The 15479-nt window shown below is 44.4% G+C and overlaps 1 protein-coding gene across 1 annotated transcript in view; it reads right to left on the bottom strand.

The window, feature by feature from the left end:
- Window positions 1-11293: 11293 nt before the first annotated feature.
- Window positions 11294-15479, bottom strand: part of Rad23b (RAD23 homolog B, nucleotide excision repair protein) — a 39734-nt gene continuing 35548 nt past the window's right edge. The window contains exon 10 of the mRNA XM_027942985.2: window positions 11294-12971. Coding sequence (XP_027798786.1) covers window positions 12858-12971 — 114 coding nt within the window. The 3' untranslated portion in view covers window positions 11294-12857. The remainder of the gene's footprint in view (window positions 12972-15479) is intronic.

The following is a 15479-nucleotide window of genomic DNA, read 5'->3' as shown; positions in this document are numbered from 1 at the left end:
GAGGACAATGCCCAAGCCACCCCAGTGATCCGTCTTTCTCTAATTTGGTGCTTTCTTGCATCTGTCCCTTCCAAGAGCTGTTACCTCAGCCTGAAGTGCCTTTCCTCCCACTTCTCTGTGGGAGCTCTTACCAAACCCTCCCCCCAGCTCACACATCTGTTCCCCAAAGTTTCCTCATTTCTTGCCAGTTCCCCTGTGGGCCTGGACTTTGTGCTGATTCTGCACCTGGTGGAGTATTCTTGAGGACATTGTAAAGCTCCATCTGTCACAGGACTCCTTAGGGTAGGGCCTGGGTCCCTTAAGCCATGGCCTGGGCCTAGCACTTCGTGCTCAACACTGTCCCCTGAACAACAACAAACAAATCAACAGCTTAGCTCCAACACCAGAGCAGGTACACAGCAGCAGACACGGTGGAGGTGTGTCATTGGAGGAGGTGGCTCAGGACAGTCCTCCTGGATGGAGCAGTGGTGGTGGACACCTGGCAACCTGTGCCAGCCTGAAAGCAGGCGGCTTTATCTGCATCCACGACGGGGGAGGACAGGAACCTATGGGGCTGGGTTTGTGCCATCACAGCTGAGAAGCAGCAGCCAATCAACAGCTGGCTCTTGGAGGGAGGGCCTTCCTCCTGCCTGGGGACTCCTCTTCTCTAACACCCAAGCCTCCCACTCTGCTCTCTCTCAGACCCAGGCCCCTGAGAAGTCCCTCCACCTTCATGGCCCCTGCCAGGCTCGGGAAGAGCCCCTCACACATCCCAACTCCCGAGTTTCCTTTCAAATCCTGTAGCCAACTGTTCCACAGACAGATGCCAACAGTCCCTACTGTCCCTGAGAACTTTCCTGGGTTCCAGTCCCAGATGGTGACCAGAGGGACCAAGGTCTGGAGGCCTAGACCTGTTTTCCTGACCCCTGAAACAGACAGATGATGGTCATCTCTGTGTGTGTGTGTGTTCTCAGCTCACAGCGGGACATCTGTGAGACCTAACCCAGCTTTCCTGGGGTGGTGTGAATCCACCATTGCTTAAAATTGCATCGTGTGGCTTGAGATTCTGAGCTCGGTTAACCCATAAAGAAAGGGATTCCGGAAGGTGTAAAAGCAACCTGGGCCACAGAGAAAAAGGGCTCTCGGGAAACTTTCCTGGGTCACGACCCCCAGATGCCTCCGGGGCCCAGGGGTGCAGGGACCACTCACTGAAGAATCACATGAGCGAGTGAGGGCCGTCACTGCAGCTGCACTAGGTCAGCGATGGATAATGGGGAGTGGGGAGCTTCAGGTGGGATTGCAGGCCAGACAGTGGATCCTTCAGTGACCTCAGGCGTGAGGCCCAGCCCTCTGGCTGCAGGAGCTGCCTGTGTTCAAATGGGTTTTGAAGGTGAACAGGGCGACCTTCTAACCGGACAGGCTTCTCCATCCCTGCCCCACTCCACCTGCACTAACATAAACCCGAGAGAGGAACACCCATCTGACTCCAAATCCTATCCGCTCTTCCTGTGTCCTCCCTGCAGGGTGGCCTTAGGAGGGTCAAGGGCCAAGACCATCCCTGAGACCTGAAGGGAATCCTGTTGTCTTCTGGACCTCTGACATGAAGGGGGGTGGGGGGGCAGGGAGGCCTGCAGTCAGTGTGAATCCCCATCTCCACCAGCGGGGTTCTAGTTCTGAGCACAGGGGCCCGTGGCTCAGCCTCTCTGAACCTCGGTCTCCTCATCTGCGCAGCAGTTCTTCCTGAGGATCGAGTGCACTACCTGCAGCCCTGTAGGTCGATTCCCTCTCTCCTTTCCCCTGTGGAGCCTGGACAGAGAGGCCACTATGGGCTGGACTTTCTAACCCAGGCATCTTCCCTTCCTCCTGCTAGCCCGATTCTCCACGGGTGGCATCTGCTCTCCCAGTGTCCCAGAGAACCCAGCTCTTCCTCTCCTGCCTGGACCTTCTTTCTCATTTGTGCTCCTCCCCTGAAGCCACCTGGGCGCTCCCTCACCAGGAGGGGGCGCGACAGGGCACGCGGACGGCGGCTCCCCTTCGCCTTTCCAGCATGTTCTTGTCGGGTCCTGCATGTCCCTGTTACTTACTCGGGTTTTCCTTGTATTTTCCCTCTATAATGTCAGACGTGCCTCTCTCCTCCCCAACCCTGCGACCTCCCACAACGTCAATGCACAGTGCCTCGCCCTGGCCCGGTCAGCTGCAGCCACCTCTGGAGCCGGGACATAGGAACAACTGTGCACAGAAGGTGGCGGTCAGACAGGCACCTGGAGATCAGGGTGGAGCAAGGGGCGGGGCCTCTGTGGCCTCCACAGAGCCTCCAGCGCCGCAGCAAGTGGGGGGTCAGTGGAGGAGAGGAGCCTGGAGGCTGTCTAGGCAGAGTGTCCAGTCCCTGTGAGTGGGCAGAGGCGTGGACAGGCCGGGTAACAAAGCCCTGGACCAGGTAGAAGGCGTAGACGGGAGCAGGTCTGCGGGGCACCTTGAAGCCAATCCAGGGAGCTCAGAGGGGCAGAGGGGCTGCAGCTCCGGGAAGCCCATCTTCCATCCGGGTCTCCAGCGCCCTAGCCACCTTTCCAAACAGTGGCTCCTGTGTCACTCAAGTCCGGGTGGGAAACCCATGGCTCCCCACTAGGGACTTTTGGCTTAAGCACCTCTTTACCTCTCGGGAATTATTAGGAAGAGTCTTTGCTCCTGTGGATTTTACCTGTCAATATTTACATGATGGAAATGAAGAGTGTGAAATAAATAATTGTTAATCATTAATTCATTTAAAATAAACATATTACATGGTGGGATTCATTTTGGTGGTGCTGAGGATTCAGACTGGGGGCCCTGTGCGTGCTAGGCAAGAGCTTTGCCAACTGAGCTGCACCCTAAGTTACCACATGGTGGAATTTAAAAAAAAAAAAAACTATGAAAAATAACTATTTGTCCACAGTTTAGCAATTGTGAATTGTGCTGCTGTAAACATTGATGTGGCTGTGTCCCTGTAGTATGCTAGTTTTAAGTCCTTTGAGTATAGACCCAGGAGAGGGATAGCTGGGTCAAATGGTGGTTCCATTCCCAGTTTTCCAAGGAATCTCCATACTGCTTTCCAGTTTGGCTTCATCAGTTTGTAGTCCCACCTGCAAAGTGTGAGTGTGCCTTTTTCCCGCATCCTCGGCAACATTTATTGTTGTTTGTCTTCATAATAGCTGCCATTCTGTCAGGAGTGAGATGAAATCTTAGAGTAGTTTTGATTTGCACTTCTCTAATTGCTAGAGATGTTGAACATTTTTTCATGTATTTGTTGATTGATTGAATATCATTTTCTGAGAAGTGTCTGTTCCTTGGCCCATTTATTGATTGGGTTATTTGTTTTTTTTGGTGTTTAGGTTTTTGAGTTCTTTATATACCCTAGATTAGTGCTCTATCTGATGTGTGAGGGGTAAAGATTTGCTCCCAAGATATAGGCTCTTTGTTCACCTCACAGATTGTTTCTTTGCTAATAAGCTCTTTAGTTTGAATCCAACCCACAGCAGCACAATTCACAATAGCTAAACTTATAACCAAACTGGATGCCCTTTACTAGATGAATGAATAAAGAAAATGTGGTATATGTACATAATGGACTATTACTCAGCAATAAAAGAGAATAAAATGGCATTTGCAGGTAAATGGATGGCATTGAAGAAGATAATGCTAACGGAGGTTAGCCAATCCCCAAAAAACAAATGTGGAATATTTTTTCTGATATAAGGAGGCTGATTCATAGTGGGGTTGGGAGGGGGAGCATGGGAGGAATAGACAACTCTTGATAGGGCAGTCAGGTGGGAGGGGGAAAGGTGGGAGGGGGGAAGGAGGGAGGGGGTGGGGGGCGGGGAAAGACGGTGGAATGAGATGGACATCATTACCCTAAGTACAGGTATGAAGACACGAATGGTGTGACTGTACTTTGTGTACAACCAGAGATATGAAAAATTGTGCTCTATATGTGTCATAAGAATTGTAATGCATTCTGCTGTCATAGGTAACAAATTAGAATAAAAAATAAATTTTAAAAATCTCTTTTTTAAAAATTAGAAGAATGGCGTTGTATCTGATCTTGGCTGATCTCTCCGCAACCTAGTTTCACAGAGGACTGGATTCTCACAGCCACTTCACTCCACCTGCTGGATATCCCACCATAGGGACCTCTGGAAATGCCACTGTGTGGTTCACGCCACAGGTGGGCGTGAACATGGTAAGTGGAATCCTGGTGTCACCGTGAAAGTGGTGTGGACCTCAGAGACCCTCTGAAGTGGTGCTTGTGCCACACCCAAGGAACTGCCGGTCTGCAGCAACCAGACACTCGCCAGACTGCTAATGGCTGTCAAAGCATCACGAAGCACAGAGACATCACGGAAGGGATGGAGACTGGGTTCAGGGAATGTGAAGGGGCAGGGCAAAGGAAGACAGCGTCACCCATGGGACCTGTGTAGTAGCTTTGCCCAGTTGACCTCAGTTGAACCCATCTGTACAAAAGGCAATAACACCTTGTCTAAGTAAAGCACTTAGCACAGGGTGAGGCCCTGGACTTACGAATGTCAGCTCCCTTTCCTTGGACCAGAATAAGACTTTACAAAAACAGTAGCATTTTAGTAACTGGGAGATGTGTGTCAGTACATGGTAGGCTGTGTCTGCTTCTGTAACAAGGACCAGACATGAACCCCAAATGCATGGACACCTGGAAAATTCTGGTATATTAGCACAACCACTTCATCTAAGTGCAACGTGGCTGTCCAACCAGTGAGCTCAAATTTGGGCTGCATTACTATAGGTATCATGCACAGAACAAGGGAGGTGAGAGCTTCCTAAGGTTCACAGTGCTCAGATCCTCCCTACAGTATTGTTTATCAAGATGGGGAATGGACTGAACATACTCATTCTAATCAGATTTCATTTTCTCAGCATGGAGGAGACTTGGCCAAAGGATGGGAAGTAGTCAGGGAGACGCACAATCACTTTTCTAAAAGAGCTGAAGAACTAACCCAGTGAAGAGGAGCTTGAGTGGCACAGAGGGCCCCTGAAGAAGGAAAGGAGGAAACTAGGGCCTGAGGATGGATCAGACAGAGGCTGAGGGGAGACTAAGCAGGAACTGTCCAGTGGCCAGAGAGCCTGGAATATTAGGCCTGAGCTTGCAGGTCTGAGTGCCAGCCTCGGGCACATTCACGTGGAGGTAGGAGGGGCACCGCGCTCCAGCCCTGGGTGACCATGCACAGACCCTTCCCTGAGTTCCCAAGTCTCTGGCCAAGAGAAAGCCACAGCACCAGGAGTCGTCGGTCCCTGGAGGATGTGGGTTTTAAATATTGAGCTCCCTGTAGCCCCCTGGGAATTCTGGATGGTGACAGTGCAGGGGTGGGATCAAGGCACCCTGAGGTCATAGAAGTCACTCCCACTATTGAAGACAGCAGAGAGGGAGAACCTCCTCAGGGGCCAACAGCGGAGAAGATGCTTCCCCCCAGGCTGGCTTTGACTTCACCCTCAGCAGAACCCTTACTGCCCTAAAGCTCAGAGGATTGAAGAGACGGAGGAAGGCGGGAGGCCATGTCACTCAGCTGATACCCCATGAAGGTGGTCTCGCCTTCAGAGTGCAGCCCGATGGACCCACTTCAGCAGCCCTGCAGAGCAGTGGTGCATCTGTTCTCTGCCTGGGTCTCAGAGGCAAGGTCATCTGGCTTCTCAGCTGTGTCCAGCTGTGTCCCCAGCCCTCCCTCTATCATGTGACTTTCAGGATCTGCCACAAAGGCCCCAGGGCTGAGGCAGAAAGCCAGAGCAGCTTTTGGGCCCCTGTGCGTTCTCTCAACTTCTTGGCTTTTAGACTGCAGGGGGCAGAAAGGTGGAGAGCTGCAGGAAAAATGACAAGCTGTCACCACCGCTTGCTCATGGTGGTCCATCCTTCCACAGGGCCTCAGCGCCTCCCGGTCCAGCCCCTCCCCGGGATCTGTGAACAGAGGAAGGCCACAGCCCTGAGTCTACAGAAGACATCCAGAGGGGTGGGGTCCTTGTCCTAAATTAGGAGGAGGGGGGTCCCGGCAGGGCTTCCCTGAAGAGGGGCCATGAACTTACAAGTTGCAGAATTAGCAAGATAGAAGTGGGAACGTCCCAATCAAGTGCGGCCCGTGAAGATGGCCCATTATTGCTGGAGGTATGAACCACGTAAGCAGCAGAGGCCAAGAGGGAGGCCAGACAGCGGTCACCCTCTGCACCTCGAGCCTCTACACCACCTAGCCTCCAGGAGGCTCACTCCACCTAGCCTCCAGGAGGCTCACTCCACCTAGCCTCCAGGAGGCATGCAGCTGCAGCAAGACAGATAAGGCCTTCTGGTCCAGTGAGAAGGAGTCAGGACTGGACACTGAGCCACAGCACCATTTTCACCTCCACCTGTAAGGCCAGCGGAAAGTAGCATTTAGCAGTCAGTGCTCAGGAAAGGACAGTGGCCAAGCAGCTTGGCACCCAAGCTAGAAAGACACCAGCTGCCATGGGAACTGATGACGGGGGAGCTGGAAATGACATCAGAGATGATGGGAACAATTTTCTGTTAGAAATATGGGAAGGGAGAAACCAGAAAGCCTTGTGTGCGGATCAGTTTGGGTACGGAGTGAAGGGAGTTTTCGGTGCTGGTGTAACGTGTGGTTACTTTCTTCGCCTGCTGAGGGGCTTGAAGCCGTGGACTCCAGCAGCAATGAGTTCACCCAGCACAAAGTATAGGTTTCTTCCTTCCTGTACTGGGGATGGAACCCAGGGGTGCTCTGAACTACACCCCAGGCCTTTTTATGTTTTGAGACAAGGTCCTGCTAAGTTGTGCTGGCTGGCCTTGACCTTGTGGTCCTCCTGTCTCAGCCTCCCAGGTAGTTGAGATTACAGGTGTGTGCCACCATGTTTTGGTTTCTAAATATAATGCCCAGGGAAGAGAAATGGAGCTCCTTGGAGTAATGGCTGATTCCAGGGCAGAGTTGTAGAAAAGCATGGGGTATCTTACTGTCCCAGGAATTAAGAGAGGCAATGGCATGTTAAGAAAACACACAATGGCAAAATCTGAGCCAATATGAGCTATAAAATAACTAGTGAAATATTATACACCACTGAATAAAGCAGAAATCCAAGTCCACTCATTACAAATATATTGAGGAAAAAGAATGCAAAGATACGGAATATTATTACCTTAAGTGGAATTTGAAAACCATCACTGGCAACAACCATTGCAGAAAATCTTTGACAAGAAAAAAGGTATGAGCCGGGCTTGGTGGCTCATGCCTATAATCCCAGCAACTCAGGAGGCTGAAGCAGGAGGTGCACAAGTTCAAGGCCAACCTAAGCAAGTCAGTGAGGCCCTAAGCAACTTAAAAAGACCTTGTCTCAAAAAAGGCTGGGGATGTGACTCAGTGATTAAGCACCCCTGGGTTCAATCACTGATACCAGGGGGGGGGAAATGCACAAAGGCTCAAAATATCTCATCAAATTACTATCAATTAACTAGTAATTATTAAATACAAAAGGACACTAACGTTCCAGGAAAGCCTGGCAGACACCACCTTCAAGTGGTCCAAGTGAACAGCAGTGACGGGACAGAGGGACAGTCTGCTTGTGCCAGCTCCCAGGACGTGGTGAGGAGCACAGCAGTGCTGCTGCATTTTCCCACACTGCCACCCTGAATCCAAGGCTGAGGACCACTACTGAAGATGGCTGGAGGGGCATTAAAAAATGGTAAGGTCATGAAGATGGAGGAAAGTGGATCAAAGGGGAACAAGTGTGACTGACTACATGTGGTGAGTTCACCGGAGCAGATCCTTTCGCTGCAGAGGACATTAGCCGAGCAACTGAAAAATTTTAAACGGGTCTCCGAGGTGGTAGTGGGGTGAATGGAGCTCTCTGTGCAGTTCCTGTAAAGATGGCCCAGCAACAAGGGAGGCTGAGCCAGGAGGATCCCCAAATTCAAGGTGAGCCTGGGCAACCTATAAGGCCCTAAGCCACTTGGAAAGACCGTCTCAAAACAAAAAAATAAAAAAGTGGTAGAAACTATAAATCAGTCAAAATGCCAAACAGAAGTAAATCTAATTAAACAAAAAGAAGTCATTCCATTTCTTCAAATGAAATATTGTAGACTACAATTTAAGTTTAAAAATCACTTGTCCTTATGAAACCAACCAATTAATACCTCAACTCCTAAACTTTTCTAAGGCATTGTCCCAAATATCCTCAGCAATTTTTAAATTAATTTTAAGGCAATATATTATTCTTCTAATTTGCTATGTGCAAATACACAGCTTTTGCAATTGTACAAGCAAACACTTCATCTTAAAAGCAGTTTGAGACATTTCTGGACCTTTATTATGGAGTGGAAGCTGTCAACAACCCAACCCAGTATCTTTATTGACCATTCCTTGAATCTTAGGGTGGCAATTCAATCGGGCCAGTTTGCCTTCTTGAGCTAGATGTCTTTAGCCCTTGGATACTGGCACTCCTGATTCCCTGGCTTTCCAGTGTCCCCCATCCCAGCCTTTCCAGACCTCTGGCCTTGCACTGAATCGCAATAGCTTTGTGGTTCTCCAGCTCACATATAGCATGCTGTGGGACTTCTAGGCCTCCATAACTGTGAGCCAATTCCACAATACATCTCAAACCTCTACCTAGAAATTATCCTTTTAAATTGTTTTTTTCTCAAGAAACCCATCTGATCCAAAATCCCAACCAGAGAGCTAATAAAAAAGTGTAGGATAGAGCTTCTCAATCTTTCCACCATGGCAAGTAGATGGCCCTCTGTATCTATGGTTCCACATCCATGGATCCAACCACCTGCAGCAAAACAAACTTTCTGTAAAGAAATTGCACCTATGTTCAGATTGCCATTCCCTAAATAGTGTAATGACTGTTTATACAGCATTTACATTATAAGGTATCGTTAAATAACCTAGAGATGGTTTTAAGTATACAGGGGGAATACGCACAGGCTACACACAATGTCACCTGCAGATGTGGGTATCCCCCATGGATACCAAGGGGCGACTGTTCCTGTACAACACGTTGAGGGATGCAGGTGAAGCTGTGTAAGGTGAAGTTGGGAAGAACACTACTCCCCTACATCTCTACCCACAGCAAGTCCAAGCTGGGCAGCTGTGGAAGAGGAAGATGAAGAAACCTATAGCAAAATCAATGAGAATAAAAACTCAGTTTGAGATTGTGGCAGAGGTCTGGGATGAACTCTAATTTGTGCACCTGGAAGGCACTGTTATACCTGTTAAAGAGGATCCATAACTATTAAAATGGCCCGTTAGTGTTAGTCCTCTGCACAGTGGAAAAGACCACTCTAGGGGCACTTTTTCATCCTCCCAGTCCCCTCTGTGGCAAAAACCCTATTAACAAGACAACTGTTTCCAAGTCTAACTACTTTACATTGTTTCATTCTTTATTACTATCCTTACATTAATGACAGTGCTTCTTCCCATCAAATCCAAGCTTTTGTTCCCTGACTTCTGGTCATTGCCCTTCCTATCCTGCAACTATACCCACAGTCCTCACAATGACCTGCCATCCAAACAGACCCAATGTTGTACTCCTCCCTCCAGGGCTCCATCCATTCTTCTCCCACTGTGGTGGATTCTGGGGCCATGGATTCCCACAAGCATACATACAACTTCTTCACTGTGCCAGGTGCTTCTGACAGTATGCTCAGTACTGAATGTCACTATCTTACTGTAAGAACTAGAAGTAGATAGCAATGGTGAAGAGTAATCTCAAAGTCGTCACTCAGACACCAGGAAGCTAGCACAACAGGCAGGGGATCCTCCTTCTAAATGGAGACGCTGGGGCTGATGCAGTGTCTCTGGGAAGTTGTGATGGTCACATGGAAATAAAACTAAAGCAAAGACTTGAAGTCAGGAGTCTAAGAAAGCCAAGAAAGGAATAAAAAACATCATTCAATGTTCAGGACGGGGCTGGCAAACTTTCTGTAATGGGACAGCTAGGAATTATATTTGGGTTTTGCAGGACAGAGTCTCTGTTTCAAGTATTCAATAGCAAACCTTCGTAGCATGAAAGTAGCTATAGACAAAAGGTAAACAAATGAGCATAATTGGTTCAATAATACTATTATAGACACTTGAGACTGAATCATAAATTTTCATGTAATAAAAATTATCTTTTCAACACCATTTTTTAAAAAAATGACCATTCCTAGCTCAGACTGTACGACAGGTGGAAAATCAGAGCTGGCGCATGTGGCTATAGTTGGCCAGTCTCTCTGGCTTAGAACAACAAAATGGACAGAAGACTTAGGTTTGCTACTCTCAGTATGGAAAAGAAGGGGATTCTATCAGTCTCTAGCAGCCTTCATGCATCTTGGCTTACATTCCGACCAAGCATCCCATCTCTTTGTTGATGCGTTGGTTGAGAAAATAATCAGGAGACCCAATAACATCATGCATGGCCACCTATATGTTATATTCACCAATTACTGAATAAAATACAAGTATCAGTGACAGAGGTATTGTCAACTTTCAATCTAAGATTCTATGAGAATCATTTAAAAAATGAGAAATGCAATGTTGTATGTATTGAAAATACTTTATAATTAATTCTCTAGAATCCTAGCCATCTGGTACAGGAAAAAAAATCATGATGAAAAACTTCATTATTTTTAAACAATGAAATATTTGATCAGAGGATGGCAAAAGAATTTTACAAATATAAACTCAAGACTTCCTCACATTTTCCATAAAGCAGCTAAACAATAAACGTATTCTAGTTGACAACATACCTCAAATGCAAAATTCCAAAATCAAATAGCCACTTACATTTAGAGATTTATCAAAACTATTTGTAAATTAAACAATAAGAGCAAAAGGCACAAAAAGCCTATTTCATTTATGGTGTTTCAGCTGATTCTTTAAGAAGCAGATAAACAAGTAATGTAAGGAATGGCCAAATCTTGGCCTGAGCTGTCTTCCGGTAATTAATCCTACTATCTGTGGTTGTCCAAGGATAAAAGCACCGTGCCTTCAACTTCTGCTGTCACTTTCCAGAGGAAAGAAGCGGCTGCTGTTTTTCCCCGTTGCCAGTTTTTACTATGCTTTGAGCAACAAGGTAGCAGAGTGTCCTAAAAAAGCGACAGTATTCCATTCTCCAACCAGAAATGCCACCCCTCTTCCAACTTATTGTTCGTCTTTGAAAGATAAACATATTTATGAATCTTCTATTTTATTCTCCTGAGACATTATGCATGATCCATTATAAAACATACAGATAATACAAAGTCCAAAAGCCTATCATGTTTATGGAATAAACACAGGATAGTTAAACATGGTACATTGTGAAGGAAAAATCATGGTTTCGTTTATTTTCATAAGACAGGTTACGAGTGCATGACGTAAGAGCTTAAGAGAGTCATCACCAAACTGTGCTAAGGACATTGCATGAGATTACGCAGGGAGAAGTCTGTGCAAATTCATCTTCTTACTTTCAGATGGTAGGAAAAATATTATTTCTTTAAATAGTCTTGTTTATAGTCAGGAAAATAGATTTGATAAACTGAACAAGTAGACATCTGCCCCTCTTTCTGATCAAATATCAATGTCAATGAAAGAGATTCCAAAGAAAAAATTGAGATGAAAAAAATTCCAAATAAAAGCCAACATTGCTATCAAGGTTTTTCTTTTAATATGCCATGAGTTATCTTGATTGTATATTTTCCAAAGTACTTTTCCAGACACGTTTCCCAACCCTTCCAAGAGACTTCCTCAGTCTTTTAATGTAGTAAAAGATGCTGGATTATAGTTCTGTCCATCTCCTCTTTTTGAAAACAATATAATACTAATGACCTTAATGGTAATATATTCTTATCTAATAAGGAAAAACATTTACAAATATCAGAAACCCAGTTTTGAAACATTTGCATTATTTTTGAACTGATTCAGCATTTTGTGGGTTTTAAAAAGACAGCAGGTTTGACTTATGACTTGCTGATAAGCACATTTTTGCTGAGGAAAGGGGGAAGAGTGAATGCTGCATTTCTCCATTGGCCCCAAAAGTGCTAATTTCACAAAGGGATACATCAAAAGCAAACATGCAATGGTGGTTTTAAATTTTTTACTGCAATATAACAATGAAGTAAACAGTAATTAGACACCTACTAATTTCTCCCCAAAACAAACAAACAAAAAAATGTAAACAGGAAAATAACTCTGCCTATACTTGTACAGCTTCTCAAATCGTGTTTGAAGGGTCTCACATTCAATGATCAAGAAATTTTAAAATAGCAGTAATTATTTTCAATTTAAGAAAAAGTTCCCCTCTTCCCTCCCCCACCCCAAGTATTTAAGATGAAATAATGGGCTTCCTTACACATTAATTTTATACTTTATGTGAAGCAGCAACAATAACCATCAATAATTTGGCATTTCTGTTTACAGTTGCTCCAAAATTATTTTAAATTTTAAAAAGCATTATCCAGTGTTGCCATGAAACAGAGACTGTAAATTCTAGGTAGCAAAGATCCTTTCAGAAACCAATATTAGGTCAAAGAAATATAAAGCAGGGCATTACACTAAATTTCTGGATCTAGTACACTAAAAAGAGTGAAACCTAGGAAAAGGTACCTATGTTTTATAGAAGAAATAATGACCTGCAAAAGCTGATTTTTGGTTGTATAATATTTTACACACTGTGTGGATTTGCGGCATCTGCTAACAGAAGCAGACATGCACTGTATTTATCCCTGCCCAATAATCTAGATCCCACCCTCCCCACCCCAACAATCTACTACCATATACCAAGTACTGTGGATATGAGCCCAAGTCATCCCAGACAATCCAGTGAACAAAGTTAGTGTAATGCACTGGTGTGAAGTATGAGATACAAAAAAGTCCCTTTCAATCTTCATCAAAGTTCTGCTGTAGAAGAAAATTGGCAGCCAAATTCTCATTCTTCTCACAAGCAAAATATGCTTGTATCACAAGTCCTTCAGGAAATCCTAAAGCCTTTAACTGGAAGAAAAGAAGGAAACATAAATGTAACCCATTAATTATGGCCCTTTTAATTTTCTTCACATACTCTGAATTCCAGCATAGCACTACTAACAGATCATTACCTGAAAACAATACTCACACAAAAGCTCTGAGAATTTTACATGAATTCAGTCCCACCTGAATTTGGATTCACTGTCCAATCCAAGGGCTAGAAGGTACTATGCAATTACTCTTTGCCATTAACACCAAAAACCAGAAAGTAACTATAAGGGTTTAAAAATAATCGATCCCACAGCAATTTGTAGATCCAATAGCTTATAGTACTTTAAAGGTGAAGATAAGGATGGAAGAGGCTGGAGAGGCTTTAACTGTCTCAATGAATTACTTGTAAATGTTTTATTTATTAAAGTAACTTATGTCTTTCATTTGGATTAAATATTATTCTCAATCTCCTTCCCTTATTCAGTACTTCACACTAGAAAACCAGATGATTATTTCGAAATCAACACATATGGTGACCTATTTGGGGACGGTGGGGTTGGGAGGTGGCACTCAACCACTGAGCCACATCCCCAGCCCTTTTTTGAATTTTTATTTTGAGACAGGGTCTCACCAAGTTGCTGAGGCTGGCTTTGAACTCATGATCCTCATGCCTCAGCCTCCCAAGGTGGTGGGATCACTACAATGCCACCATGCCCAGCATGGTAGACTATTTTCACTGCTTAACATGTATGGCATTTTTTTTTTTTTAAAGAGAGAGAGAGAGAGAGAGAGAGAATTTTTAGTATTTATTTTTTAGTTTTTGGCGGACACAACATCTTTGTTTGTATGTGGTGCTGAGGATCGAACCCGGGCCGCACACACGCCAGGCGAGCGGGCTACCGCTTGAGCCACATCCCCAGTCCCCATGTATAGCATTTTTAATGGTATTACCAGCTACTTAATTTCCTTTTCCTAGTCAATTAAAAAAAAAAAAAATACCTGTGACTCAATATGCACTGCTTCTAAAAGACTTTTAAACACTCAAGGCAATTACCTAACTCATTAAGTATTATTATTTGTCAGCCAAATGCTATTTATGAACACTCTCCTGAACTCCTCAACTGTTTCAATCACCCTATATTAAGACTATTTTTAAAAGTGACTTGTAAGAACTGGGCAAAATCCCAATTCAGTGTAAGTAAGTATTTATCCACAAATAGAGGAGAACAAACTAAAAGAATGAGATGTTATCTAAATCTTGTTCAGATTATAGCTGGGACAGCGGAAATAAAAGGTAGGTCAGTCAATAGAGTACATTCCGACCACATGCTTCTTTCTGTAAGAGACACACACTTTAGATTCAAAACCCAAAAATGTTGAAAATAAAGGAATGGAAAAAGATGAATATTGGTTTTGTTTTTAAACTTCTGCTCAGCAATATATTGGAGGTTTTAGGTGGGGCAATTAGACAAGAAAAAAAAAGGGAAGGTATTCATTTTGGAAAAGAAAAAGTGTCTCTATTCACAGACTTGTATATAGAAAATTCCAAGGAACATGTACACAAATTATTAGAACTAATAAAAATGAATTCAGGAACATTTTAGAATACAAGACCAATGTATAGAATTAAAATTACTTATGCTGGGCATAGTGACACGCTCCTATAATCCCAGCAACTCAGGAGGTCAAAGCAGGAGGATTGCAAGTTTGAAGCCAGCTTGGACAACTTACCAAGATATATATATATTTTTGTAAGTGCTGAGAGTGAATCAAAGCATCCCCATTACTCCAAAAATAAATAAACTTAACAAAAGTAGTACAAAACACCCTGATAAACTATGGAACACTAATGAAAAATTATAGAAAACCTATCAAATGGAAAGATCCCACATTCATGAGTTGATCAGACTTAAAACAAGGCAATACTTCCCAAACTCATTTCCAGGATAAACATAAACACAAGTCCTATTCAATTTAGCCAATCTCATTTTTGTTTATTGGTGGCAGAAATTGAACAAGTTGATCCTAAAATTGAAACAGAAAGGCAAGGGATCCAAGAATAACCAAGATAATACTTGGAAACAACAACAACAACAAAAAACTGGGGCACTCAACACTTGCCAATTTAAAAACTTATTAAAAAAGCCACAGTAATCAAGAAAAGGAGGTAATGGCATCAGAATAAATACACAGTTCAATGGAACAGAACTGAGAGCCCAGGAATAAACCCTCACATGTGGTCAATAGATTTTCAACAAGAGAATCAAAACAATTAAGCTGGGAAAGAGAAGTCTTTTCCACAAATGGGGCACAAGTAACTAGATATCCATATACAAAAGAATGACGCTCAATGCCCACAACTCATCATATTTAAAAAGCAGATCAAAACTGATCATAGACTGTCATGTAAAAGCTATAAATTCTTAACAGAAAAGACAGGATAAACAACTTTCTCTCAAAAGCACAAGCAAAATTAGAAAAAACAAAACATAACCCCCCCCCACACACACACACCATAATCAGAAATCATTAACCCTCACCTCA

The sequence above is a fragment of the Marmota flaviventris genome, chromosome 13 (assembly GCF_047511675.1).
Source record: "Marmota flaviventris isolate mMarFla1 chromosome 13, mMarFla1.hap1, whole genome shotgun sequence".
In the NCBI taxonomy this organism is placed as follows: Eukaryota; Metazoa; Chordata; class Mammalia; order Rodentia; family Sciuridae; genus Marmota; species Marmota flaviventris.
Note: the sequence above shows the minus strand (reverse complement) of the source record. Positions and strands in the feature narration are given on the sequence as shown.